This window comes from Panthera pardus, unplaced genomic scaffold (assembly GCF_024362965.1).
Source record: "Panthera pardus isolate Hobbes unplaced genomic scaffold, ASM2436296v1 HiC_scaffold_11, whole genome shotgun sequence".
Taxonomy (NCBI): Eukaryota; Metazoa; Chordata; class Mammalia; order Carnivora; family Felidae; genus Panthera; species Panthera pardus.
The window spans coordinates 41,773,069-41,798,614 of NW_026526666.1; the positions used below are offsets into that span (position 1 = coordinate 41,773,069).

General features: G+C 37.9%; 1 protein-coding gene and 1 pseudogene across 3 annotated transcripts in view; both read right to left on the reverse strand.

Moving 5' to 3' along the window:
• Nucleotides 1–25,546, reverse strand: part of MIGA1 (mitoguardin 1) — a 105,563-nt gene that overhangs the window by 20,251 nt on the left and 59,766 nt on the right. For all 3 annotated transcript variants that reach the window (XM_019413877.2, XM_019413876.2, XM_053893646.1), the window contains one exon: nt 16,036–16,136. In XM_019413877.2, coding sequence (XP_019269422.2) covers nt 16,036–16,136 — 101 coding nt within the window. The remainder of the gene's footprint in view (nt 1–16,035; nt 16,137–25,546) is intronic.
• Nucleotides 1,075–8,718, reverse strand: LOC109246275 (40S ribosomal protein S11-like; annotated as a pseudogene).

Consider the following 25,546-nt stretch of genomic DNA (forward strand, 5'->3'; position numbering starts at 1 on the left):
TAAGCTAGGTACTATTATTACCCACATCTTACAGATAAAGAAACAGAGATAGACTTACATTAGCAGGAACTTGCCCAAGTCCCACAACCAAATGGTAGAATTTAAACCCAGGCATTAATTCCAAAGCTTGCTTATACTCTTAAATATCAAACTATACTCTTATCAGCCTTATCCAAAAAGCCAAGGGGAAAGAAGTACAAGCATCAGCAATATTTAAGATAGTATAAATATGTCTATTAGACCAGAGGCAAAAAACAAAACAAAACAAAAACATAAACAGAACTGATAATATCTGATATTATATATTCTCTACTTTAAGTAATATTTCCTCTCATATTTTAAGGAAAACATATTATGCTAAAGGCAACATGTTCTTCAGGTTAAAAAAAAAACCTAATAGGTTTTAAAATAACTTAGAAATTCTTTAGATATTAAATAAAGTTTTGTACCGCTATCAAAATAAGGATCTATGTTCACCTACCAACAGAGAAACATCCTAAGGAGGAAAATAGGATTCCAGTTAAACTTTTTACATAAAATAATTTATACTAATAAGAAATGAATAAATCCAACAATGACAGATTCCAGAGTCGAGTCTTGATTTATTGGTCTACCTTGCTTATTTGTTGGTTTGGCTAAAGTGATTGTTTAAAGAAGTCTCTTGAGATAAGCTTGCAGTTGTGAAAATAGATCATAATGAAGATTTGATACTAACGGTATCATCAGTCCTTCTTAAGACATGATGACAACTCAGAGACATTAATTTACAGTATCAATATTAAATTTCATAGAGCAAAAAGCAAACTATTAAAATGATGGCTAAATCCTCATTTTACAATATATCTTATAGGGAGAATTTTTTGACAAAATTCCAATTTTTTTTTTTAAGTTTCAGAAAAAGATTAACATTTTACTATAGCTGAAATGTTATTTCTGAAGCAGAGGTCAGTAACACAGTTTAATTCCAGCATATGGAAATGTACAATTTATCATGTGGAAATGTACAATTTATCATGTGGAAATGTACAATTTATCATGAAAAAGAGTTTTGGGTTTGTTTTTTTTTTGTTTGTTTTTTTTTTTTTGCTAGCCAAAGTTTGAAATGTCCTTTATTTCTAAATTATTCTTCCCCCAAAGGGCACATTTCAAAAACTCATTTTAATATTTTTTAAAAGAAAAGTAATATTATATTCATTTATACCAAAGCACCATCCTGCCTCATTAGTTATCTCCCATAGTTCACAAGTACTATAAAAATTACCATATAAGAAATCAAATAAGTCAATAACAGCAGCAACAATAAAAACAGACAAAACAGACAAAACCCACAAATGAAGCAACCAGTGCTTCATTAGCTGCAGATTTCCAACATCCTAAATTACTTCTCTTTTGTTCTCCATGTGTTGGATGGGTCTTCCTTAGCAAGCAATGACTTTGCTGAATGTGAACTAATATTTTTAAAAGCCTTAATATTTTTTTAAGGCTCTGAACACCCATGAAAGAAATGTCCAAAGTTCTAAAACTATATAAGTTGGGTCATGAAATAGGCTAAGTTCCATTTTAATGTGGACTATTTTTTTTAATATGCTTACATTTTCCTTTCAAACCAACGACCTAAAATTACAAATAGGACTTAGAGCTAAAGAAAGCAGGCTGTTTCTCCTTATCTCACAAAAGAAATTAAAAGGGAAATACACCCACAATAACCACGCTCCAAAATAGCCCTCAATGACTCTCTTTCTGGTACTCGTACCTCATTTCACACTGAATAGGGCCAACCTGTGTAATTAACAGCATACTATAGAAATGGTGAATGTGAATTCTGAGGCTAGATCGTAACAATCACTGCTTTCATCTCATTCTCTCTTGGGTCACTTCTTCTGGAGGAAGTCAGGTCCCAAATGTGATGACACTTAAGCAGTTCTGTAGAGAAGTCTTAAGTAAGCAACTTAGGACTTCTAACAACAGGTAGCACCAACATGCAGAAAGTGAGCTATCTTGGAAGCAGATTCTCTAGCTCCAGCCAAACCTTCAGATGACTATAGCCCCAGCCAATATACCTGATCACAACTTCACAAAAGACCTCAAGCCAGACCACCTAGATAAGCCACTTCCAAATTTTTGGCCCTCCAAATTGATGAAATAGTAAATGTTTACTGTTGTTTTTGAATGGGAAAATACTTCATTTGGGGGAGTGGACAGGTGTCTAGTCTCACAACTTCTGGAACTGCTTCCTGGTGTCTGTGGCTTTGCTGACCTCAAGCACATCAGAGCACATGGTCTTGCTCAAGGGCCAACACTTGCCCAGTGAGACCGTGTCACTGATCTCAATGTCTCCAAAGCAGGAGGACAGGGGCACAGACATATTCTTAGGGCACTTCTCAATGCACTTGTACTTTTGGACATAGTGAAGGTAGTCTTGGCAGGTGACAACAGTCCCCTGCATCTTCATCTTGGTCACTATACCAAATAGGATCTGTCCCTTTGACCAATAAAGGGCATTTCTTGTTAATGTAGATGCCTTCAGTGGCCTCCCTGGCCATCTTGAAGCCCAGACCAATGTTCTTGTAGTATTCTTCTCCTTGCTGATTTTTCCAAGCAGGACTCTCTTATTTTGAGAGATGTTCAGCTGCTTTTGGTAGGCTGGTAAGCCCAGAAGTTACTCCTCATCTAATATATGCAGGGTCAGAATTAAATACCAAAACAAAGGGTTCCTTGGACTAGCCCTTAAGACTCAATTCTCACAGGACTAACCCTAAGGTCTAAGACTTCTAACAAACCATCCCATAAAACTTGAATTTTAAGAAAATAATTCCCAGAGGGGCGCCTGGGTGGCTCAGTGGGTTAAGTGTCCGACTTCGACTCAGGTCATGATCTCACACGGTTTGTGAGTTTGAGCCCCGCATTGGGCTCTGTGCTAACAGCTCAGAATCTGGAGCCTGCTATAAATTCTGTGTCTCCCTGTCTCTGTGTCCCTCCCCTGCTCACAGTCTGTCTCTGTCTCTCTCAAAAATAAAAATTAAAAAAAAATTAAAAAACAAAAAAGAAAAAATAACTCCCAGAGTGCCTGGGTGGCTCAGGTGGTTAAGCGTCCAACTTCAGCTCAGTTTGTGATCTCACAGTTCATGACTTTGAATCCTATGTCTGGCTCTGTACTGACAGCTTGGAGCCTGGAGCCTGCTTCAGTTGCTATGTCTCCCTCTCTCTCTGCCCTTCCCCTGTTTACACTCTGTTTCTCTCTCTCTCTCTCTCTAAATATTAAAAATTTTTTAATATTAAAAAAAAATTTAATATAAAAAAAAGGGGGCATCTGGGTGGCTCAGTCAGTTAAACGTCTGACTTCAGCTCAGATCATTATCTCGTGGTTCATAAGTTCGAGCCCCGGGTTGGGCTCTGTGCTGACAGCTCAGAGCCTGGAACCTGCTTCAGATTCTGTGTCTCCCTCTCTCTCTGTCCCTCCCCTGCTTGCATTCTCTCTCTCTCTCTCTCTCTCTCTCAAAATTAAATAAACATTAAAAAATTTTTAATATAAAAAATTAAATAAGAAAGAAAGAAAGAAAGAAAGAAAGAAAGAAAGAAAGAAAGAAAGAAAGAAAATAATTTCCCAAACACTTGAGCCTCCATTAGAGCCCAAGAATGGAGCCCCCAGGATTTAAAAGGCTCTAATTACTAGACTAAGGCAAAGACATATACCCTCTGCCCAACTTAATCCCCCAAAAATCAAGGACACCCAGAATTAAACCTCAAATTGGGGTGGAGTCCCGCTATCCAGGACTTGCCCCTGAGGCCTGGGGGTCTTCACAGCTTTGGCCCCAGCCCCACTCCACACCTGAATCCTATTGTTGTTTTAAGACAATAAGTTTTAGGTAATTTATTACACAGCAACATATAACTAATACACATAATGGTGAGAACAATACTAACAAAAAAGAAAGACACAGATTTCAAAAAACTGAAAAGCAAATGGAAGTGTGTGGACAGATGAGAAATGACGAGGAACTCATAGTCCAGAATACATTTAAGAGAAGACATAATCAAGGGAGAGACATTTGCTAAGCAGAGGCTCAAAAGAGCACCAGGCTTGAAGCAAGGCAGGTATGGGACAGGATTTAAAAAGGGATTAAAAATGGCAGGTTAAATGAAAGTCTGTGTACAAACAAGTATAGTAATCCCACATATCATTGTAATTCCTGCTCTCCCCTTCATCACTGAATAGGAGGACAGCTTATAGAAAAACAAATTTTCAACCAGATAACATTTCCCTTTAAAAATGATCTGATCTGTCTGGGTAAAGAAAAGCTTGCCAATCAACACACCTCAAAGAAGTCTCGTTAGTCTTCCTGTTCATAGGAGAGACAAACATCATAAAACACTGTAAACCTACACAATCTATCTAAGAACATCAATTCAGTCACCAATTAAGCTTTCAAATTTGAGAAGAAAATCACCAGCACAAGAATGAAAGCCCACGACAGACAAAATTGACCCCAGAGAAAGGAAAATAATTCAAGAAATAGAAATTTTAGGGGCGCCTAGGTGTCTCAGTCAGTTAAGAGTCTGGCTCTTGGTTTCAGCTCAGGTCATTATCTCACGGTTTGTGGGTTCGAGCCCCGTGTTGGGCTCCGTGCTTGGGATTTTCTCTCTCTCTCTCTCTCCCGCTCTTTGCCCCTTCCCCGCTCTTTCCTCTCTCTAGCTCTCTCTCAAAATAAGTAAACTTTATTTAAAAAAAAAAATAGAAATTTTAAGTGGCAGATACAGCTTTCCCTTTTCAGATTATGATTATTCTAAATATTTATCCTTATCATTTTATATATTATAATTAGTGCATTATTTTGGATTGCTATCAATAAGTGCTATCAAGTCAGAGAGGTGGGTATTAAAACACTTTCCAAGCTTCCATTTAGCATATGAGTAGAAGTATCTGGATTATAAGAAATAAAATTTTCCCCTTAAAGAGCACCCTATAATTTATAAATTAAATACAAACACATGCTGCAGAGTGTTAATTCTAAGAAACACTGAATCCACAGCTAAAAATTACTCTTTGCAGTATTAGTTTCTACCTATTAATGACAATCTCTTTAACAGATGGGAGAGCTAGGAGCACTCAATGCAGTGGTACACTAACATTAAAAAAACTTTTCAGAACTTGAAACCATTATGCCAAGTGAAAGAACATCAAAAACAAAAGGTCACATATTGCATGATTTTATTTATATGAAATGTCCAGAATAGGCAAATCCACAGAGCAGAGGTAGATTAGTACTTGCCAAGGGTGGGGGGTTAGGAAAGAACAGGAAGTGATTACTAATAGGTGGAGGTTTCTTTTTGGGGTGATAAAAATGTTCTGGAAGTAGAAAGTGTTACTGGTAGCACAACTGTGAATATACTAAAATCCACTGAACTGTACACTTTAAAAAATTTTATAGCATGTGAGTTATTCTCAGTAAATCTATTATTAAAAAAAGACTTTTCAGAGAAAACAGGCTGTAGTTCCAAACCAATGTTTGGCAAAGCTTATATAGGAAAATCTTGTTAATCACTTTCACAAATGACTGACCTAGCTTAGAGAAAAGTCTATGCCAGGATTTCTTTAATCTAAATAGGTAAGAAATCTTCCTGGTAATTCTGAATAAATCTTTCAATTATTCACAAACTGTCTACTTCCCAAGGAGTTCAGATTTTCTTAATAACTTTCTTCATTAAAATGGTTGTCCCTAAGTTAAATATCTGGCATATAGTACATGCAATTAAAAATAATTTAACAAGCATTTCTTAGAAAAGAACTTATCTTGGAACATTTACATTCCAAGATCATACATGTATGCCCTAGAAACATTCCTAGGATGTTTCTCAAATGTTGAGCCCTTCTTGTGGTATTCATGTATTTTGTTTTCCATAAGGTTTTTTTTTTTTTAATATTTATTTATTTTTCAGAGAGAAAGAGAGAGAGAGAGTGAGTGAGTGACAGGGCATGAGCAGGGAGGGGCAGAGAGAGAAGGAGACACAGAATCTGAAGCAGGCTCTAGGCTCTGAGCTGTCAGCACAGAGCCCGACACAGGGCTCGAACCCATGAACCGTGAGATCATGACCTGAGCCAAAGTTGGACACTTAAGTGAGTGAGTCACCCAGGAGCCCCTCCATAAGGATTCTTTTTATCAGACCTTTGTAAATTAAACAACTAAGTAAGTATAATAAACACTTGGCAAAATAATATTTTTTAAAGTTGCGTATTTTGAAGAAACTTTGGAGCAATTAGGTACATCGTTCCTCACAACAGAAAAATGCAAAGTAACTAACAATTCTTATAAATCATCTAGGACATAAGCATCTACAGAACAGAAAGATAAAAAGTAGTTGACAAAAAAGAACATCCTTTTATGATAAAAAATCTCAACAAATTTGGTACAGGAAAAACATACCTCAACACAATAAAAGTCATATATGACAAGCCATAGTAAATATCATACTCAATAGTAAAAGACTGGGGGCACCTGGGTGGCTCAGTCAGTTAAGCATCCAGTTCTTGACATCGGCTCAGGTCATGATCTCACAGTTTGTGGGTTTGAGCCCCATGTTGGGCTCTGCGCTGGCAGTCTGAAACCTGCTTGGGATTCTTTCTCACTCTCTCCCTCTTTCTGTGCCCCTCCCCTCCTCATGTGCTCTGCTCTGTCTCTCTCTCTCTCTCAAAATAAATAACCTTAAAAAGAAAAAAGAAAATGTCTTAAAAAAAAAAAAAAAGGTAAAAGACTGAAAGCTTTTCCTCTAAGACCAAGACAAGGGTGCCCAGTCTCACCACTCCTATTTAACATAGCACTGAAGTTTGAGCCAGAGCAATCAGGCAAGAAAAAGAAAGAAAAGGCATCCAAATTGGAAAGAAAAAAGTAAAACTGTCTCTGTATGCACGTGATATAATCCTATATATAGAAAATCTTAGGGGCACCTGGGTGCCCCAGTCAGTTAAGCGTCCAACTTCAGCTCAGGTCATGATCTCATGGTTTGTGAGTTTGAGCCCTGCATTGGGCTCTCTGCTGTCAGCATGGAGTCCCCCTCTCTCTCTGCCCTTCCCCTGCTTGCTCTCAATCTCTCTCTCTCTCTCTCAAAAATAAATGTTTAAGGGGCGCCTGGGTGGCTCAGTCGGTTGGGCGGCCGACTTCGGCTCAGGTCATGATCTCGTGGTCCGTGAGTTCGAGCCCCGTGTCGGGCTCTGTGCTGACAGCTAGGAGCCTGGAGCCTGCTTCTGTTTCTGTGTCTCCCTCTCTCTCTGCCCCTCTCCCATTTGCACTCTGTCTCTCTGCCTTTCAAAAATGAAATGTTAAAAAAAAAATTTTTTTTAAATAAACGTTTAAAAAAAACTTAAATAAAATAGAAAATCTTAAAAGATTACCAAAAAACTGTTAGAACTAATAAACCATTTTTTAATTGAAAAAAAATTTTTAATGTTTATTTATTTTTGAGAGAGACCAAGACAGAATGCGAGCGGGTTGGGGCAGAGAGAGAGGGAGGCACAGAATCCGAAGCAGGCTCCAGGCTCCGAGCTGTCAGCACAGAGCCCGAGGCGGGGCTCAAACTCACGAGCTGTGAGATCATGACCTGAGCCAAAGTTGGACGCTAAACCGACTGAGCCACCCAGGCACCCCAGAACTAATAAACAAATTTGATAAAGTTGCAGGATACAAAGGCAAGATACAAAAATTAGTTACATTTCTGTACACTCACAGCAATCAATCAGAAAGAAAAATTAAGAGGAACATGGCAGGGTAAGAAGATCTTATGCTTACTTCATCCCAGGGATACAACTAGATAATACCCACATCAATGTAAATAACCCAAAAAATGACTGAAGACTGGCAAAACAAACTCTCTGCAGCTAAATGTAGAGACGAGGCCACATCAAAATGGGTAGGAGGGGGGCGCCTGGGTGGCTCAGTCGGTTAAGCGTCCGACTTCGGCTCAGGTCACGATCTCGCGGTCCGTGAGTTCGAGCCCCGCGTCGGGCTCTGGGCTGATGGCTCCGAGCCTGGAGCCTGCTTCCGATTCTGTGTCTCCCTCTCTCTCTGACCCTCCCCCGTTCATGCTCTGTCTCTGTCTCAAAAATAAATAAACGTTAAAAAAAAAAAATTAAAAAAAAAAAAAATGGGTAGGAGGGGTAGAGAAGCAGTCAGGAGCTAAATGGACTCACAGGACTGTTCATGAGATGTAGGGATACCACCAACATGGACAAGGGAGAGAAAAAGATCCTCACACCCAACACCCAAGCCACCTAAACCTTCAGAGTAAAACAACCAGTGGCTTTGGTCCACATTTCACAAGTTCTTACTATTGGCAGAGCTTAACACCTGCAACTTGGGTCTATGTGAGCCAGAAGGAAACAGCAAACTGAGTCCTCACCCTTAAAGAGACAGCACAATAAACAGCCCACTGAGATACTGCATAGAAGCAGCACTTTGAAAAATGCCTGGAGTATCCGGGAGGGAGATTTGTTTACTAATCTCAGAGCATGTGCTGGAGGGGCAGCGGTCTTTGGGAGAATTCTCAAACAAAGGAGCTGGTAGGCACAATTCCCCTTTCCCACCACCCAGCCTAGACACATGGACACCTGCAGTAACCAGTGAAGCACCAGTATTCCACAATAACTTGCTAACAGTGTACCCTGCCCTGGCATTCTCCTGCAGACACGTCCTCTCCAACAAGGTCTTCCTCCACGTCTCTTCTCATAGCAGACCTGCACAAACATTGCTAACACACCACTCTGACTCTGTGTTCTCCTGGGTCCTATCCCCTCCAATATGCACTTGAATGGAGTCCATCCAAAGTGATGCCATGAGCCTGGCAGTCTGCAAGCAGCCCTGACAGGGGCCAGCACCACTCCAAAGTGACTCTAGCTCCAGGAGAAGGGGGGAAAAAAGCCCATGTAACAGTCTGAATGTGGCTCCAGCATGGGATGGGGACAGACATCAGGTCTGACTACAGGACCTGCCCAATAGTGAAAGCTTCTCAGGGGACAACACAGGGAAAGTGCCCTGCAGTTCAGTGCTACTGTATCTCTGGCAAACGCCTGGTCTGACCCAACTCAAGCCCAAGGCCCCAGACTGGCCCACTAACAACTTAGGGACCAAACCCTGCCCATAACAGGCAAAGACAGCCACATCAGACAATTGGACTGAAGGCAACAGAGGCTTACCCACAACAGCAGAGCACTAGCAATACACATAGGAGATACTCCTGAAGCATCAGGTTGTGGTCAACAGGGAACACTGCATTACAGGGCACTACAGAACCTCTTCTTCATAAGCCCACTACTTTGTTGTTGTTTTTCAGTTTCTTTTTTTTTTTTTAATATAATTTATTGTCAAATTGGCTTACATACAACACCCAGTGCTCATCCCAACAAGTGCCCTCCTCAATGCCCATCACCCATTTCCCCTCTCCCCCTGCCCCCGCCATCCACCCTCAGTTTGTTCTCTGTATTTAAGAGTCTCTTGTAGTGTGCCTCCTTCCCTCTCTGTTTGTAACTATTTTTTTCCCCTGTCACTTCCCCCATGGTCTTCTGTTAAGTTTCTCAAGATCCACATATGAGTGAAAAATATGGTATCTGTCCTTCTCTGACTGACTTATTTCACTCAGCATAGTATCTTCCAGTTCCACCCACATTGCTGTAAATGGCATGATTTCATTCTTTCTCATTGCCAAGTAGTATTCCATTGTATATATATAAACCACGTCTTCTTTATCCATTCATCATTTGATGGACATTTAGGCTCTTTCCATAATTTGGCTATTGTTGAAAGCGCTGCTATAAATGTTGGGGTACATGTGCCCCTATAATCAGCACTCCTGTATCCCTTGGGTAAATTCCTAGTAGTACTATTGCTGGGTCATAGGGTAGTTCTATTTTTAATTTTTTGAAGCACCTCCATACTGTTTTCCAGAGTGGTTGCACCAGTCTGCATTCCCACCAACAGTGCAAGAGGGTTCCCATTTCTCCACATCCTCGTCAGCATCTATAGTCTCCTGATTTGTTCATTTTAGCCACTCTGACCAGTGTGAGGTGGTATATCAGTGTGCTTTTGATTTGTATTTCCCTGATGAGGAGTGACATTGAGCATCGTTTCATGTGTCTGTTGGCCATCTGGATGTCTTCTTTGGAAAAGTGTCTATTCATGTCTTCTGCCCATTTCTTCACTGGATTATTTGTTTTTCAGGTGTGGAGTTTGGTAAATTCTTTATAGATTTTGGATACTAGCCCTTTATCTGATATGTCATTTGCAAATGTCATTTTCCCATTCCACCCGTTGCCTTTTAGTTTTGTTGACTGTTTCCTTTGCAGTGCAGAAGCTTTTTATCTTGATGAGGTACTAATAGTTCATTTTTGCTTTTAATTCCCTTGCCTTTGGAGATGTGTCAAGTAAGAAATTGCTGCGGCTGAGGTCAAAGAGGTTGTTGCCTGCTTTCTCCTCTAGGGTTTTGATAGTTTCCTATCTCACATTTAGGTCTTTCATCCATTCTGAGTTTATTTTTGTGTATGGTGTAAGAAGGTGGCCTAGTTTCATTCATTGCATGTTGCTATCCAGTTCTCCTAGCACCATTTGCTAAAGAGACTGTCTTTTTTCCATTGGATGCTCTTTCCTGCTTTGTCAAAGATTAGTTGGCCATACATTTGTGGGTCCAATTCTGGATTCTCTATTCTATGCCATTGGTCTACGTGTCTGTTTTTGTGCCAATACGTGTCTGCTTTGTAGTAGAGGCTGAGTCTGGGATTGTGATGCCTCCCTCTTTGGTTTTCTTCTTCAATATTACTTTGGCTATTCAGGGTCTTTTGTGGTTCCATACAAAATAGGCCCACTACTCAGGAGATAGAGCTGACTTATACATAAAACTAGACACAGAGAATTAGACAAAATGAAGACACAGAGGAATATGTACCAAATGAAAGAACAGGACAAAATCACAGTAAGTGAGCTAAATAAAATAGAGATAAGTAATATGCCTGATAAAGAATTTATTTTTTTTTTTTAATTTTTTTTTTTTTTCAACGTTTTTTTTTATTTATTTTTGGGACAGAGAGAGACAGAGCATGAACGGGGGAGGGGCAGTGAGAGAGGGAGACACAGAATCGGAAACAGGCTCCAGGCTCCAAGCCATCAGCCCAGAGCCCGACGCGGGGCTCGAACTCACGGACCGCGAGATCGTGACCTGGCTGAAGTCGGACGCTCAACCGACTGCGCCACCCAGGCGCCCCAAGAATTTAAAGTAATGGCCATAAAGACACTCACTGGACTTGAGAGAGAGTGGAAGACCTCACTGAGACCCTCAAAAAACAAATAGAAAACATAAAAAAGAATCAATCAGAGATGAAGGACTCCATAATCGAAATTAAAAATATACTAGATGGGGGCGCCTGAGTGGCTCAGTCAGTTGGGTGTCTAATTCTTGATTTCAGCTCAGGTCATGATCTCACAGTCATGAGATCAAGCCTCACACTGGGCTCCCCACTGGGTGAGAAGCCTGTTTGAGATTCTCTCTCCCTCTTCCACTCACATGCACACGGTCTCTCTCTCTCTCCCCTTCCCCCAAAAAACATTAGATGGAATAAATACAGGATTACAGGAAGCAGAAGAACAAATCGGTGACGTGGAAGACAGAATGATGGAAAGCCATCAAGCTGAACAGGAGAGAGGAAAAATAACAATAATAAATGAAAACAGACTAAAGGAACTCAGCCAACACCATCAAGCATAATAACATTCACATTGTAAGGATCCCAGAAGGAGAAGGGGTGGGGGGAAAGGGCAGAAAATATATTTGAAGAAATAATAGCTGAAAATTCCTGAATCTGGGGAAGGAAGCAGACAGTCAGATCCAAGAGGCACAGACAGCCCCCGACCCAAGATCAACCTAAGAAGGCCCACATCAAGACACATAGTAATTAAAATGGCAAAAAGTATAGATAAAGAGAGAATTTTTAAAGCAGCAAGAGAAAATAAAATAGTTACATACAAGGGAAACCCCAAATGGCTATCAGCTGATTTTTTTGTGCCAGAAACTTTGCAGGCTGGAGGGAGAACCATGATATATTCAAAGCACTGAAAGAAAAAAAAAAAAAAAGCTCTGCAACCAAGAATACTCGACCCAGCAAGGCTATCATTTAGAATAGAAGGAGAAATAAAGAGTTTCCTAGAAAAACAAAAGTTAAAAGGAATTCATGACTACTAAACCAGCCCTACAAGAAATATTAAAGGGGGCTCTTTAAGTGGAAAGACCATATGCAGGAGTAAGAAAAGTAGGGAGCACAAAAGCAGTACAAATAGATATATCTATAAAAATCAGTCAAGGGACTCACAAAATAAAAGAATATAAACCATGACACCATCTACCTAAAATGTAGCAGGGGGCGAGGGGAGAGAGAAGTAAAGAATGGGTTAAACTTTAATGACCATCAACTTAATATAAACTGCTATATGCATGTTATTACAAAACTAATGGTAACCACAAATCAGAAACCAGTAATACATACGCAAAAAATAGAGAGAATGGAATCCAAGTATATCACTAAATAAAACCAGCAATCCTTGAGAGAAAAGAGAAAGGAACAGAGAACTACAAAACAACCATAAAACAAGTAACAAAATGACAGTAAGTACATACCTATCAATAATTACTAAGAAAGCAAATGGATTTAACCCTCCAATCAAAAGACAGAGTGACAGAATGGTTAAATATAAGATCCAGGGCATCTGGGTGGCTCAGCCAGTTGGGTGTCCGACTTTTAATTTCAGCTCATGATCTCACGGTTCATGGGTTTGAGCCACAAAAGTATATTATTCACCCATGGTAGAGAAGGAAATCCTGCCATTTGCAACAATATGGATGGACCTTAACAGCATTATGCTAAGTGAAATAAATCAGAGAAAGACAAATACTGCATTCTATCATTTACATGTGGAATCTGAAAAAGCTAAACACGTAGAAACAGAGAGTACATTGGTGGTTGCCAGGGGCTGAGGGGTGAGGGAAATGGGGAGATGTTGGTCAAAGGGTAAAAACTTCCAGTGAGAAGATGAAAAAGTCGAGAATCTAATGCAGAGCATGGCAACTACAGTTAACAATACTATATTATATACTGGAAAGTTGCTAAGAGAGTAAATCTTAAATATTCTCACCCCCCCTCCCCGACACACACACACATAATCCTGTGAGGTGATGGACATATTAACTAATCTTACTGTGGTAATTATTTCACAATATATGTGTATCAAATCATCACATTAGACACCTTAAATTTATACATTATATGTCAATTATATTTCAATAAAGCTGGAAAAGAATTTTACAAAATTCTTTTTATTGCAAACATAAATATATTTATTTTATAAATATAAAAATATAAGTTAAAATGTAAATAATTCAGGAGATAATACTGTAAGCAATAGCTAAAATATATATAAAAGAAAAATATTGAGAAGAATAAAGATCATGATCACCACAGCTTTAAAAAAGGCAGAATCAGGGGCACCTGGATGGCTCAGTCGTTAAGCGTCCCACTTCAGTTCAGGTCATGATCTTGTGATTCGTGAGTCCAGGCCCACATCGGGCTCTGTGCTAACAGCCTGCTCCAGATTCTGTGTCCCCCCCTCTCTCTGCCCCTCCCCCACTTGTGCTCTGTCTCACTCTCTCTCTCTCTCTCAAGAACAAATAAACATTAAAAACATTTTTTAAAAAAGGCAGAATCGGGGCGCCTGGGTGGCGCAGTCGGTTAAGCGTCCGACTTCAGCCGGGTCGCGATCTTGCGGTCCGTGAGTTCGAGCCCCACGTCAGGTTCTGGGCTGATGGCTCGGAGCCTGGAGCCTGTTTCCGATTCTGTGTCTCCCTCTCTCTCTGCCCCTCCCCCGTTCATGCTCTGTCTCTCTCTGTCCCAAAAATAAATAAAAAACATTGAAAAAAAAAAAAATTAAAAAAAAAAAAAAAAGGCAGAATCAAGGCTTAGGGTACAGAGTATTAGAATATCTACAGCTTTCCACACTACAGCATGAATTACAGATGTGTGATACTATTTATACGAAAAAAGACAGCATTAATATCCAAAATCTACCATAAAAATAAAATTATTCTAAGATAAAATTGGGCATATGTGATTTTTAAAGTTACTTTAAGCAGAAAAAAAGTATAAAAAGATGTGCACTCTGCAAGTATTCTTTTTTTTAAGAAATTGTTTTAATGTTTATTTATTTTGAGAAAGAAAGAGAGAAGGGGGCAGGTGCAGAGAGAGGAGAGAGAATCTCAGGCAGGCTCCATGCTGCCAGCCTAGAGCCTGATGTGGGGCTGGATCCCATGAACTGTGAGATCGTGACCTGAGCTGAAACCACGTGTTGGTCGCTTAACCACCTGGGGCACGCAGACGCCCCTGCAAGCATTCTCTTTTGATACAAAATTTAAATCTCAGTAGAAAACAAACTGCCCATAAATTTATAATTCATTGATCACCATTGTTTACACATTGGTGTATTTATATCTAACCTCTTCTTTGTCTGCCTAAACACTTATACTATATACTACATACATGTTTTCTGTTCTCTTATTACTAAATTACAATCATACTCTCTATATAAAGCCTTATATACCACACTTTTCATTTAACATACATTCCCATGTCATTAAAAATAAATGGAAACAGGGAACACTCTTGCACTGTTGGTGGGAATGCAAACTGGTGTAGCCTCTCTGGAAAACAGTGTGGAGCTTCCTCAAAAAATTAAAAAATAGATCTACCCTGTGACCTAGCAATAGCACTGCTAGGAATTTACCCAAGGGATACAGGAGTGCTGATGCATGGGGGCGCTTGTACCCCAATGTTTAGAGCAGCACTTTCAACAATAGCCAAATTATGGAAAGAGCCTAAATGTCCATCAACTGACAAATGGATAAAGAAGATGTGGTTTATGGGGCGTCTAGGTGGCTCAGTCGGTTGAGGGTCCAGCTTCGGCTCAGGTCATGATCTCACGGTTTGTGAGTTCGAGCCCCACATCAGGCTTTGTGCTGACAGCTCAGAGCCTGAAGCCTGTTTCGGATTCTGTGTCTCCCTCTCTCTCTGCTCCTTCCCCGCTCATGCTCTGTCTCTCTCTCTCTCTCAAAAATAAATAAAACATCAAAAAAAAATTTTTTTTAAGAAGATGTGGTTTATATATACAATGGAATACTATTTGGCAATAGGAAAGAATGAAATCTGGCCATTTGTAGCAACGTGGATGGAACTGGAGAGTATTATGCTAAGTGAAATAAGTCAGGCAGAGAAAGACAGATACCATATATTTTCACTCATATGTGGATCCTGAGAAACTTAACAGAAGACCAGGGAGGGGAGGGGAAGGGGGAAAAAACAAGTTACAGAGAGGGAAGGAGGCAAACCATAAGAGACTCTTAAATACTGAGAACAAACTGAGGGTTGATGAGGGGTGGGGGAGAGGGAAAAGGGAGTGATGGGCATTGAGGAGGGCACCTGTTGGGATGAGCACTGGGTGTTGTATGGAAACCAATTTGACAATAAATTATATATATAAAAAAAAGTAAATGGAAATACGTTTTTGGCAGTACAATATTTCAAATCATGTATGCACTATAATTTGGCATTAGAATAGTTTCAGTTTTTCATTATTGTTAAAATCACATAGTGATTATTTTTATAAAGAAATATTTGATCACCTCCTTGAAAAAAATTATCTAAAAGTATGATTTCTAAGCTAAGGAATCTAAACATTTTTAAAAATTCTGATTATATTACTTTCCATGAAGATACTTATATGCCTCACCCATAATCCACAGAATATGACAGCACCCCTCTAAAATATGTGTTTACATGTTCACCTCTCTAAAATGACTACAAGCTCCCTTGCTAAACTCATGTTCATTTTAGATTCATCTTTGTAGGCTGGTATCTACCACATAGTAGATGCTACATAAATGGCAACTGATATTCAGCACATGGCAAAACTGTACTCTCTAGGTGACAAAGAATGAGGAATTAATTCTCAGTCCTACCTCTGCTACTGAAGCAAAGGAATCAGTTGATGCGACGCTCAAGGTGTCTCGCAGGCCAAATTCATCCACATTCCCCTTCATGGTGACATCTGTATCTTTATCTTAAAAGTAAAAGAAGAAAAGTGAAGAAATTGATATTCCTTCTCATTGACATTCTATACTATGCCTGTCTTTTCTTTCTCTCTTTCTTCCTCCCTCCCTTCCTTCCTTCCTTCCCTTTCTTCCTTCTTTCCATCTTTATTTAGGCTGAAACCTAAAAGAAAATAAATACAAACCAATGGTATATAATCTGATAAGATTCTCAAAGTGTATTCACTGTTTAAGTGATTCTGAAATGCTGCTGAGCAGAGGAGAAAGTGCTATAAAGCAGACATTTTTACTTTAAAAGGGAATTAATTAAACTTACTATCAGATTTAAAAAGCTTTTGAATATGTAATATTTTAAACTGGTAAATAATAACTAGAGCTGGATTATCTATGACATGTTGTAAAATCAGCACATACCAAAGATAGCTGAAACAGAGCAAATTAGTTGCAAGTGGCCTTGACCAAGTTGTGAGAACTGGTAAGTTTATTCAAATTAAATGAATTATTAGCATGAAATGTTGTCTGGTCAGTTACTTGTGATAAACTGATCAATTAAAACAATTCATGAAGAACTTATTCTTCAGTCCTTAAGGCCTATGTCAAAGGCCAAAAACAATCAGGGCTGATGTTTACTCTGGTTACTTGAAGGTCAAATACAACTGTCTCGATTATAAGGGCTGAAAAAGTTTAAATACATTGGCGAATGGTTAATCTGGCCATGCCAAGACAGTCTACCTATTAACACATGGGGCATTTGAATGTGGGTACCAATACCTTCACATACTATCATCAGGAATCTGTAATTTTCAAATAAATACTGTACTTGCTTACAGATGTGTCTATATTGTAGCAAACAACTGATATGCTTTAAAATTTATCACAAGTATGAAAAAACAAAGAACAAAATATATACTGATTTTTCATATTGAGTCTCTATCTGCTAAATTTGTCAGAAACTTTATCTTCTTTAAAAAAGAACCAGAGGGGTGCCTGAGTGGCTCAGTTGGTTAAGCATGTGACTCTTGATTTCGGCTCAGGTCATGATCTCATAGTACGATGAAGTCTTGTGTCAGGCTCTGAGCAGGGCACCAGACACTACTTGGGATTCTTTCTCTCCCTCTCCTTTTTTTTTTAAGTTTATTTGTGAGAGAGAGTGTACAGCCATATGCATGTGTGTGCAAGTGGGGGAGGGGCAGAGAGAGGGAGCGAGAGAATCCCAAGCAGGCTCTGCACCCCCTGTAAGTGAGGAGCCCCATGTGGGGCTCAAGGTCACAAACAGGCAGACCATGACCTGAGCTGAAATCAAGAGTTGGAGACCCAACCAACTGAGCTACCCAGGTGCCCCTCTCCCTCTACTTCTGCCCCTTCCCCAACTGCACTCTCTCTCTCTCTCTCAAAAAAAAAAAAAAAAAAAAAAAAAGGAAGCAGGAATCTCTTTTTGGCTTTCATTCATCCAAATTTCTATTCCATCTTTTTTCCCAAACTAAATTCATTACCTTTACCAGAAATTTTGCAAGTTCTGTTTAAAACCCCCAAGTACCAGAAAACACAAACATTTGTGATTCTATACAGGAAGAGTAGTTTTGTTTTTTTTTAAAGGGAAACCATTAATTTATTTTCAACTCAGAAGGGTTGCAACCAATTTATATTCCAAACTCTAAACCACGCAGAAAAGCTAACAAGCCATACTTGGTACAAGGCTCATTCTTATTAGGTATCAAGAATAACCATACACAAAGCGTATTTTTCCCCTCCTTTATATTTAGTGGGCCCATATTTGACAATTTAACCATTTATATTCCAAGTTTAAATTATAATTGTTTTCAGATGAAGGTTACATCAATCATTTTAAAGTACCTAACCTCACAGCTTAAAATCCTTCCACTACTAAATGACTAATGGAACACTATCAGAGGTTAAACTATTCTATTTTCCAAATACATTCTTTTGGAAATTTAAATTTTTTCATTGAACTTGAGAACAAAACAACATAATTGGTTTTGCACTTATTAACAGCTATAAGACTGGTATTTTTGGACACTCAATTATCCAGAAAAATTCCCATTATTCTCTTTTTAGTGCATATGTGATTTTAAAAACTACACACACAAATACAAACTTAATTGTACACACAAAACTGAACTGGCATTTACAACTTTCACACCTTTATCTATCTTGTTACTTTTCCATTGTTAGTATTAATTATGCAAAAAGAAACCACAGTACAGTTTTCATTATGCCAAACCACTTTTAAAGTGGGTTAAATTATAAGTCAATTAAGTTAAATCTTGGTTCCATAGGACTTTTGCTATTTTCAGAGTCGAACAGACATTTATCTTATGTCACTTTACCTTTCAGACATACCCATGGGCTGTTAAAAGTCTGTTTTACATCACTCAACAGTAACCAGCCAGTACTTTACTCAAAAAAAAAAAAAAAAAAAAAAATCTAACAAAGAAAAATGGCTCAGAGGAATGGAAAGATTTATTCATTAAATCTAATTTCGTAAATCACAGACCATACCTCTCATTTCAGTAATTGTTATGTTTCCTGGAATGGCAGCTTAAATTATGAAGAGAAATAATACATCTGTTTTTTAGATAAGCCAATAAAAAGCATGAATAAAGAATACTGAGTAATATCTCAAACTACTTGCTTTCATGAATCAAATTAAAATTTAAAATACTCTTTCACCTGAGTGTCTGACTCTTGATTTCAGCTCAGGTCATGATCTCACGGTTCAGTTCATGGGTTTGAGCCCTGCTATTAGTACAGAGCCTGCTTGGGATTCTCTCTCTCCCTTTCTCTCTGCATTCTCTCCCTCTCTCAAAATAAACTTAAAATAAAGATAAAATACTCTTTCTAAAAAGTATAAATTCTTGATTGTAGTACTGAAAGACTGCGACAGCATGGAAAACTGAAAACCAAAGGTTTCATTTTAGTCAGTATTTTCAGAAACTTCTTACCAAATTTTTCTTAGCAGAAAACACACACACACACACACACACAATCATTACACACTTACCAGAATGATATGAGTTGGAAAAAATGGCAATTTTTTGTTAAAGATGTATAGTATTGAAAACTCACATACCCGTAGTAGAAATGTCAATTAGCAGAACCACTTTGGAGAATTTGGTAGTATAATGAAAGTTCAAGACTGTATTCTCTGTGACAAGCAATTCTACCCTTAGGTGTTTTTTTACAGAAGTGCATGCTTATATGCATAAGAATATTCATGACAACATTGCTTACAACAACTCCAAACTAGGAAAAAAAAACACAGTTGTTCTCCTACCATAGAATACACAAACTGGGATATATTCAAACAATGAAATAAGTATACAACAATGAAAGTGAATGAATTGCTGTTATATGCAAGAATAAAGATAAACCTCACATGTTGAGTAAAGAATTATATGTATGATTTCATTCACATAAAATTCAAAAACAAGCAAAACTAAACTACAGTGATCAGGACTACACTTAGTTGGTCAAATAAGAAAAGCCAGGAAGTAATTAGCATGAGCATCAGGACAATGGTTAGTTTTAGGAATGGGGAGAGGGGTATTGATTAGGACCAGGTACAAGGAACCTTCTAGGGAGTTGGCAATGTTTTATTTTTTATTTTTATTATTTCAAAGATTTTATTTTTTTTAAGTAATCTGTATACCCAACATAAAGCTCAAACTCACAATCCCAAGATCAAGAGTCACATGCTCCACCAACTGAGCCAACCATATACCCCAGCAATGTTTTATTTTTTGATCTACATGATAGTTACACAAGAGAGTGAGATAAATCACTGTTTTGTTTTGAACACTTTCCTCTAAGGATTTACATAGAAGGAGAGGAAACAATATATCTATGTATGTTGGCCCCAAATGGCTGACAGCAGAAAAGACAATGAAGTATTTCAACATTGGCAGTTAAGCTGTGAATTATTAAACGTGAATTTTATTCCCTGATAGGGGATGCTAAGTTCAAAAAGTCAAAAGATCTCATGAGTCTGTTAAGTATACTAGCAAATCAAAACAATCTATCTGCACCCCATAGTGGAATACCAGTAGTTGTGGGAGACTCTAATGCCATGCATATACCACTCACGACCTTTTTCCTCCTAGTTTACCCATCTTTCTTTGCTATTTAGTCATTGGTTTAGGATTTTAAGTGGGAATGTTTTGGTGGGGATAATCAACTATCTGCAGGAAGAAGACATGGAAACTAAGAGATGCTTACTATTTAATGACAATAAAAGTATGATGAAACCAACATACATTTATTTCGCACTTACTACTTGCCAGAAACCAAGTTACATGCTTTACGTACATTATCGCATAATTCTCACAATAATCCTTTGAGGTAGGTACTCTTCTTTTTTTTCATCATACATATGAAGAAGCTGAGGTACAGAAATGTTAAGTAATGGTCCATACTCACACAGTTAAGAAATGGAATGGCAGGATTCAAAAGAAGTCATCTGACACCAGATTCCATGCTATGAAACTATGGAGCTGTGGTGTCCAACATAGTAGCCATTAGCCATGTGTGTCTACTGAGCGCATGAAATGTGGCTAGTCAGAACTGAGATGTGCTGTAAGTGTAAAATACACAATGGATTTTGAAAACTTGGTACCAAAATATATAAAATCTTTTTAATATAAACTAGGTTTAAGAAAAATATATTACTAAAATTAATTTCACCTCTTTCATTTTACTTTTTCATGTACTTACTAGAAAAGTTAAAGTTACATTTTGTCACTTACATTATATTGCTATTGGACAGTACTATTTGGGCATTCCTTTCTCATATCTTATCTAGAGTGCAAAGAGTTTACAAGCTCTACAGGATTCAGACTCAACTCACATGTTTTGAGTGACTAAAAGTAGTACCCAAGCTATTCTGCTAAATGCTTTCAGAGACTATTGCATTTAATATGTGTAACTGTTAGACAGGACTAGCCTAATTATGGATAAGAATGCTTTATTGTAACTAGAACAACAAAAAAAAGCCATTCTCCAGTCAAAATCTTCAACGGCTCCTTGTCTGGTTTTCAAAGACTTCCATAATGTCTGTTCACCCTACCTAATATTCTTTTCTATTAATTAATAAAAGACTGAACTTTATGCTGTACTACATGTTATACTGTATATTATATATTATCATACTAGAATTATATAACATATAGTCTATGCCATATAGTATACTTTATTATATACTATATATACATTCCTATATATTATACTAAACCATTATACTTACACTATATTATATACTGTACTATTCACTATACACCCACTTGCCATAGTAATGCAATGGGTAAAAGCTTGAGATTTCGAGTCAGCCAGTTAACATAGCATCTGGATCCCAATTCTGATCCCAGCTTTGCTACTTGTTATCAAGGTAAACTAGGAATAACAATATTGATTTCACAGAATTGTCATAAGGATTAAGTGAGAGATTTATGGAGGCATAGTTCTTTGTACATAGTAAGTGCTAAATAATTTTTCACTGCTATTACTATTGCCACATATATTCTTTATCAAGCCTTTAGTTCCTCCTGCATCTTCTCCAACACACAAATTTTTCCTTCTGCTCTCTTGCCCCATGCTACCCAGAACACATGTGGTTTTACAATGCAACTCAAGTACTATCACCTGTAAGTATCCTCCAAAAATTATCTAATTTTTTGCTTCTATATAAGGCAGTACAGCAAAAGTGTGGGCTCTGGAGCCAGACTGTTTGAATTCAAATTCTGACTCTGCTACTTAGCTGGATAACGATCTTAGGTAAATTTATTTTCTCCATTCCTCAGTGTTCTCACTTGAAAAATGGGAGTAAAATCTACCTCATAGAGTTGTGTAAGGATTAAATGAGTTAATACATGTAAAGTAAGTGTTCAACAATTGTTACCTATTCATAATATTATGTAAAAAAAAAAGTATGTACAATTTGATACACTATCTGAATTTTTATTTAACTATTACTATTGCCTGAATGTAACAATCATTCATGGACTTTCTCATCTGTTTTTTTTCCTTTCATTTTTTTTCCTGGTAGTTCCTATAGTTCTTAATAGAGCATTGAACACACTGTAAACACTTCAATATTTGTTGATATAAACTAAATAAAACTTGTTACACCAAGTGACCATAACCAAGACATGAAAATCCCTATTTTTAAAAGGCCTCTCATATATTTCATCTGGATCATTTTACCTGTTACATTACCTTTACATGTTTTCAGAGGCCTGTTAAAATTCTTATTTTTCCAATACATGGCTCTAAATTAATTAAATTTATGATACTTTCTTATAAACTTAAAATATGCAGCTTATGCCTCATACATAATGCCTAATCTTTAACCTTAGATGTGCCTAAAAGAATGCTTTCCAGGGGCACCTGGTTGGCTCAGTCAATTAAGAGTACAGCTCTTGGTTTCAGCTCTCAGTCATGATTTCACAGATCATGAGCTCGAGCCCCGCATCGGGCTCTGTGCTGACAGTGCTGACCTTGCTTGGGATTCTCTCTCCCTCGTTCTCTGCCCCTCTCCTGTACTCTCTAAACAAACAAACAAACAAACAAATAAACAAACTTTTTAAAAAAAGGAACGCTTTCCATATAATTGGGGGACTAAATATAAAAAATATATGCCAAAAAAAAAAAAAAAAATGCTGTATGTTACCACACTGGCTCTCAAGAGAATAGTTCTTTTTCTTCCTCTCTTTTATTTTTCTAATAGGCTCTATGCCCAAAATGGGGCTTAAACTCACAACACAAGAAAGAGTTGCATGCTTTACCTACTGAGCCAGCCAGGTGCCCCTTTTCTTAACCTTTTTAAATAGTAAACCTAAAACTTTTAATTTAATTTAATTTAATTTAATTTAATTTCATTTCATTTCATTTCATTTCATTTCATTTAAAGTAGGCTCTATGCCCAATGTGGGACTTGAACTCATGAGCCTGAGATTAAGAGTAGCATGCTCTAGGGGAGTCTGGGTGGCTCATTCAATTAAGCATCTGACTCCTGATTTCGGATCAGATCATGATCTCACGGTTCATGAGTTTGAGCCTCACTTCGGGCTCCATGTTGACAAGTGCAGAACAGCTTGGGATTCTCTCTCTCTCCCTGTCTGCCTCTACCCCACACACTCTCTCTCTCAAAAAATAAACTTAAAAAAAAGAAAAGAATAGCATGCTCTACTAACTGAGCCAGCCTGGCGCCCCAAGTCTAAAACTTTTTAAAACATTGCTCTTTACCTATCTCAATCACCCAGAACTTTTTAAAATATTCATGCATAGACATAAACTATGTTCTTCTTTGGAAGGATAATAAAGGTATGATGTTTACTTTTAACACAACAGTCATACATTTTAGGCCAAAAATCTGACTGGATTCAAGCCTTGCTCCTTCTTTCACAATCTCATAATTCACGTATTTTTTTTTTCAAAGCAGAGTTTGCTTGAAAGTTAAAAAAACAAAAACAAAGAGAAAACACAAAGAGACACTTCAACCTTGGAACTTGAACTTCAGGCCTGTATCTACTTCTCTAAACCAATCCAAATGGGTTTTCTACAGGTCTCACTTTTGCCATCCTTAGACACATTCTATTTTCTGTTGCTTAGAAGCCATCACGTCTATTTTAACTTCAGCAGATCCTAGTGGAGATTCCAAAGATGCCACTCTTCTTTTAAAGTCCACTGTGGATTTTGTAACACCAGTAAGAAGAGGAAGGCTGCCAAATGTCTAATGTCATCTGACTTCTATGTCAGCAGCTATTCTCCAGATGATTTTTAGCAACCTAAATATGATTTGGAACCTTGTCTTTTGTGTGGTTTTACTGAAAGTGGAAAAGTTCCTGCTGCTGACAAGCTATTTTCCACAGTCTGCTATAATCTGTTACAATAATTAAGAAATCTAGAAGACTCCTGCTGCTCTTTGTCCATCTTACATGACTACCTGCCCCATCTGGTCTACAGTCCTCTGCTCTACCAGCTGACTACTGAAGGGTGCAGCTACCTGCCCCATCTATACTGCAAACAGTTTTTTATTTTGGTTTGTTTTAAAATGCTATAGTATGAGACAGAAAAAAGTCGAATACAAAAATTTAAACCATCATAATTTCAGAAAGTAAAAGAACTAAGAGATATTTTCTTGATTTTTCCCTCAATGTGTCTTAATAGTGATGAGTTACAATGAAACAAGAGAAAAAACTGATCAGTTCTTGATGTGTTATGATTTACGCAGTTTTAACTATGTGAAATACATACATGTACAAAAACAGCCTGATACCATTGATCTACCCAAAAGATATTTCCGTAACAGTTGTCTCTGGCTTTCTCTATTTATCAAAACGTTTTATATGGCATGTCTGCCCAATATAGCAACTGTGATTCCTAACTGGGAAATACAGCTGCCAATGCAAAACAAGTAATAGAAAGAGAAAGGAGTAACAGCACTTTTTATCTTTTTTTTTTTTTTTTTTTTTTTTAAGAAGAAAGAAATGACTGGATAACCCAAAGTGAAACAAAAAGTAATTAAGGTTAGGTCTGCAGTTCGAGAGACTTTAACAGGGTCACTAGCAAGAATTGGTCACTCTGTACACCACACAAAGGACACTGACCAGTGGGACAAGTCAGCCCATAACCTGGGCCTGCATCTTCTAGGAGGAAGGTGAACCTTTTTCTTATCTCAAAAGTGCCCTTTCCAAAGGGCTACATGGGCCTTTTTCTAAATCACACAAAGGTCTCCAGTTAGTGAAGTGTTAGACTTAGAAATCCAAGCTGATAAGATGTAACTTGAATACAAAAGAGGCAAAGGCAAGTAGCAGGTTATTTCTCTTGTTTCTGGCACCCAAAGATTTTCATTACACTGCTTTAATCTCTGAACCGATTTTGACTTACATATATAATACCAGTTTGTAGTATTATTAAACACTTTGAAATTAAGATTGTGAGCCTTAATACATAGGAGGAAATTACTAAGCCCAATTTCTTATATGTTCTGCAATTTGTACTCTGTATATTTAGAAGCCTGATTATACAAATTAAGCTTGTAATTCATGTCACTCCCTAAAAATAAACCCTCAGGGAGCTTATCCTCTGACCACAGTGATTCTGCAGAAGAGGAAAAGGACAAGGTCTTAGAGCATCAATTCTGTGTTGTCTGACATTTGACTCAAGATGATAGGTTGAGGTATTTCCTCTTGCTGCCAAGCTCTTTCAATATTGCTAAATGTTCTATCTGGCTGCTTATCAAAAAAGAAGAATAACATCTCTCTCGTGGTCAGGAGGTCCCACTTTATTCTCTGCCAGGGAATTTGTGCAGTCAGTACTAAGCTGGAAAAACCTCTAATTTTCCCTTACAGGATATGTCACTCTCTCAATGAAATCCTCAGCATAAGAGAGCAGAAAGATGGATAAA